At 40.0% G+C, this 4,560-nt stretch overlaps 1 protein-coding gene across 25 annotated transcripts in view; it reads right to left on the bottom strand.

Moving 5' to 3' along the window:
- Positions 1-4,560, bottom strand: part of CADPS (calcium dependent secretion activator) — a 423,537-nt gene that overhangs the window by 97,021 nt on the left and 321,956 nt on the right. For all 25 annotated transcript variants that reach the window (XM_027775523.1, XM_027775527.1, XM_027775526.1 and 22 more), the window contains one exon: positions 1,855-2,002. In XM_027775523.1, the coding sequence (XP_027631324.1) occupies positions 1,855-2,002 (148 nt within the window). The remainder of the gene's footprint in view (positions 1-1,854; positions 2,003-4,560) is intronic.

The following is a 4,560-nucleotide window of genomic DNA, read 5'->3' as shown; positions in this document are numbered from 1 at the left end:
AGTGGGTACTCGGTGTCTTTTTGAGATTATGAAAATGTTCTAAAATTGATTGTAGTGATGGATGCATTACCTTGAGGTTATACTAAAATGATTGAATTATATACTTTAAGGTGAATTTTGTGAATATGTGAATTATCTCTCAATTTAAAAAGTTCTGAGAGAAGAAAATTTAGAAGGGATAGGATTTTTAAAAGTATGAACTCAAAGGGATCTTAATGAAGTAGGACTTTTAAATGGGTTCCCAGTGAAGCTTGGTAGGTGGTGGTAGGCAGGAAAGAGGTACAGAGATGGAGAGCAACTTGGAAGCAAGGCTTCAGCCAGAACTTGCCTTCATTTTTTCACATGAATGCCTTTTTTGTATTGAAGAACTAATTCTGTAGCTAAAAACAGCCTACATAAAATTAGAATAGTGCTATCATTTTACAAATGAGGAAACTGAGACCCAAGATGCCGAATGACTTGTCCAACTTCAGTTCGTAGCACAGCCAGGACAAGAATCCTGGTTTCAGGACATATAACCCAGGTCTTCCCCAAGTGGGCTGTCCTTCCTGCCCGAACTTGTCTCCTCTACTCGTTTTTGGACGCTGAGTCTTTGGATGAATGGTTCTCAAAGTGTGGTGTCTGGAATGGCCAACAGCACCAGTATCACCCGGAGTTTGTCAGAAATGCAAATTCATAAACTGTACCCCAGACCTATCAGAAACTCTTGAGGTGAGAGGCCCAATAATCTGGGGTTTAAGATGCTCTCTAAATGAGTCTGATGCACACCGAAATTTGAGAACCACCACTCCAGACCATGCACATTTATCAAGTGGAGCTCAAAAGACAACCCAGAGCCAGGGCTTCCTGCATTTGACTCCAGCACCTGCAATGTAACCCTCAGGGGAAGATCTCTGACAAGAGTTGTCAGGAGCAGAGCTAACATGGGGGTGGGGGGTGGGAGGTGGTTTCTCAGCTGACTTGTGGAGGAAATAAGGTTGGAGATGATCTTGCCAGGAAGAGAATACCACCAACCCACATTTATAAATGGAAGGTGCTGAAAGAGAAAATAAATAACGAATAAGAAGCAAATATAATTTAGTAAAAATTCTGAGCATGTAAGGCTGGTATCGAAAGATCTGATTTAGGAGCAATTTATGCCAATTGGCAACAACATAGAGTTGCCAGAAATGTTTCTGAATTAATTCTAAATTGGTATATGAATATCTAGCTGGCTTAAGGCCATCAGAGAAAAATGATCATGATAGTCTTTAATCAAGCCCAAGTTGCTGTTTCCTTCTCCTTTACATTTTAAATAACGCTTTGGAATTGGAAACTTAGCAAAGGACTAAACTTTTGGTCAGGGAAGATTCACAATCAACGCAGTCTAAGGAAAATTTAGTCTGCAATTTTGGAGAAATGCGGAACCCACCAAGTGGGGACTGGGTAGCCTGGTGATCTAACATTGTACATCCTGAAAGTTGCTTAATGCAAAGAAGAGTTCTCCTGCTGTCCAGATGTTCAAAGTGATAAAATCCAGCTCAAATGTGAAAACAACTTGCATTCTGGCAAGCACTGATCTTTCGGAGATACCAGCCTAATAAATAAGGTTGTCAAACATCATTTAGCTTATAGAAATTTTATGACCACCCCATCTCCGGCCAAGAATCACTTCCAAGTGACTGACATTCTTATCAGCCTTAGAAATTTACTTGACAAACAGATACTGAACACTCACCGTGGTATAATCCACAAATGTTAAGAGTATATTTCTGAAACTAACAGACTATGGTAGATGGAAAGAATTTGTGAAGTTTTCTTCTATGTGATCAATGGAGAGGGGAAAAGAAATTAATTTTTTTTTTTTTTTTTTACCTCTTGGCCCATTTCCATGCTGCAAAGTTTTGTTGATTGAGCTTTGGCATCAACCATAACATTAAACATGGTGCATATTGACTGTGGGACTCGAAAATCTGTTGATCGACTGGTTTTTTGCAGCTTAACTTCAAATGCAATCCTGGTTCTATTAAAACAAAGTAGGAAAAGACCAATTCAGTGTTCAGATGGCAGCAGGTGGAGGAGACATTTTCTGAGAGGTCAGTGAAAAAGAAAATTGAAGGCTGTAATCAGTTTCAATCGACAATGACTTCGCATGTGTTCTCTTTTAAATGACTTTCCCGACTAAGGAAGGCCTATTCACGGAGACGGCCAGGCACACCCTTCCTTTCTCGGCAGCACATGGAACACCTGTAGCTCAGCGTATTTCTGTCTATAGTTTACATGCTATGGACAACCCTAATTGCAGGAGAATGAATGAACAAAAACCTGATTAGAGCACATGTAAGTTCTCTCACATTGGTAACTGCCTACCTTGAATCACTTGATTAAAGAACCCCAAAACACAAAAACGCAGTTTCTAATCTTCAAAACCTCATGGTGGGGGAAAAAAAAATCTTAAGTGACATTTATTGTTTTCTTTTCTTTCAGGTTTTGAAAGAGACTCAATTTAAAAAAAAAAATCCAACAAGTTTATTATACTGCTTTGAAGACTAAAAAAATATATTTTTTTTACTTGTTAAAGGTCATGAAAAAGAAATATTGGGCTGTCGGGAAAGTTAGGACACATTTTTGCCTAAAGAAACATAAAAAAATACATCATGACTTAACCAACAACCTAATAGATCAAGCTGTTAAAGGGCAGTTTTGGGGAGAGACGGGAATAGGAGGCGTGGTATGGAGGTAATTTCAATGTTTGTTTTCAATGTCAATATATTATTTTGCAAGCAGAATATATCATTTTTGTAATGGAAACTACTATAATATATAGTTATATGTACATAAACTATGCATTCTAGAGATTGTGAACTGGTAGCCCTTAGGCACCCTAACATAGCATAATTATGACACAGGTCAAATTATGATCCTGGCAATGTAATAACTGCTTAGAGAGGAAACCTAGTCTGACATGGCCAGCTGGTAATATGGACGTGAGATCTAATCCTCGATACCAGCGTTGCAAAAGGGCCCGGTTACATTTTAAAAGATTTCGGAGAAGTGGGTCACATCATCACACATCTTTAAAGAAAAGCACCTGGTTAGTAAATGGGTTTACTAATGCATCGTTTCAGCATTGTTCGCAGTCCAGTTCTGGAGATCATGCAGCCGCTGGGAAGGTATTGCTTTAAGAGGTATTCGTAGCAGTTTTCTAACAGTGCATTGGAGGACCACACAGCTAGTTAGCTCAGGAAAGGATGCCAGCTTGCTAACACACCCTGGGTGCATGCAGAGAAGCCAAGTATAATTTCTAAGGTTGGAAGCCCAGTTCTTAAGAGGAAAAAAAAAAAAAAAAACTAAAGAAAAAAAAAAAGCCCTAAACCCTTAAAACACCCCTATATAATATATGATCATGTTAAAGATAAATGCATCTTGGCTTCTAAAGATTCAGTGCACTGAAGTAGCTTTCTAATCCTGATGATCATTTTAAGCTACGCTGAAAATACATCCTTTTCTGGTTTTGTGAAAAGGAGGCCCGATGGGGAGTGAGTTGGACAGGTCCCTGTGCTGATCTTCTGATACTTGTGTGCCAGTTCCGGCCCAGTTTGAGAAATGGAAATGCTAAATCGCTCCTTTCCAATGAAGTAATCGTCTTCTGTTTTCACAGGAGAACTGTTCAGAGCACTTGGAGTGCAGGGCTATGAAAAGAGGAAGCTGAACACAAAGTTAATATGAGTGTGAGAACTGATGGGACCGAAAGCCAGAAATGGAGAGGTCAGGTAACCCACTGACTATCCTTGAGAGCAGAGCCAGGGTGCCCTATTTTGTGTCCAGTGCAATACTTAATACACACTAGAGGCTCTGCAAATGTCTGTGAAATGAATGAGGTTTCTTGGGAACTTAGGTATGAGGACATTTTGGCATCATATCTTTACATCTTTGAAACAACATCCTCACTACATCATCCTAGAATAAGTGTAATTTCTCCTCTTGTAATGAGGAAAACATTGATTCTAAGGTTCTGCTAATGTGGATTCCTAGAACCTCCGAGGCCTTCTCCATGTTCTGGCCTCTGAACTTAGAGGTCTGGAGATGGTATTTCCACTACTTTCATTCTTATCTCCTTTTGTTCTTACATCTGGGACAGTGATTGACAGGGACACTGAGAAATTCAAGTGTGCAGGGCAGTCACATAGGTGCAGTGGACCAACTTCTGCCAATCAAAGGTTACGTAACAACTACGGTGTACCCAGCTTGATGCCAGGACCTGCGGAGGCTGAAGAGCACGTAATGAACAGACTCATCCTTGTCCCTCAGCAGCAAACCCTCCTTCGGCACCTTGCACCATAGACATGAGGTTACAACGTGCTAAGGGATAAAACAGAGTATCCACCTTCGACATGTTCATATCTATTCTTTGAGGATCTCCCTATTTCTTATTTTCTACCTGGAAAGTTTTCTGTGTCCTTTACAGTGAAGGACACAGAGGTCTTTCCTGACAATTGTGTGTACAGATCAGGAGTGGATAAGTCTTATTTCTAATGTATTTTGGTCCCTAGGACAGATCAGTAGAGAACGTTTTGCCTC

This window comes from Tupaia chinensis, unplaced genomic scaffold (assembly GCF_000334495.1).
Source record: "Tupaia chinensis unplaced genomic scaffold, TupChi_1.0 Scaffold000569_1, whole genome shotgun sequence".
Taxonomy (NCBI): Eukaryota; Metazoa; Chordata; class Mammalia; order Scandentia; family Tupaiidae; genus Tupaia; species Tupaia belangeri.
Note: the sequence above shows the minus strand (reverse complement) of the source record. Positions and strands in the feature narration are given on the sequence as shown.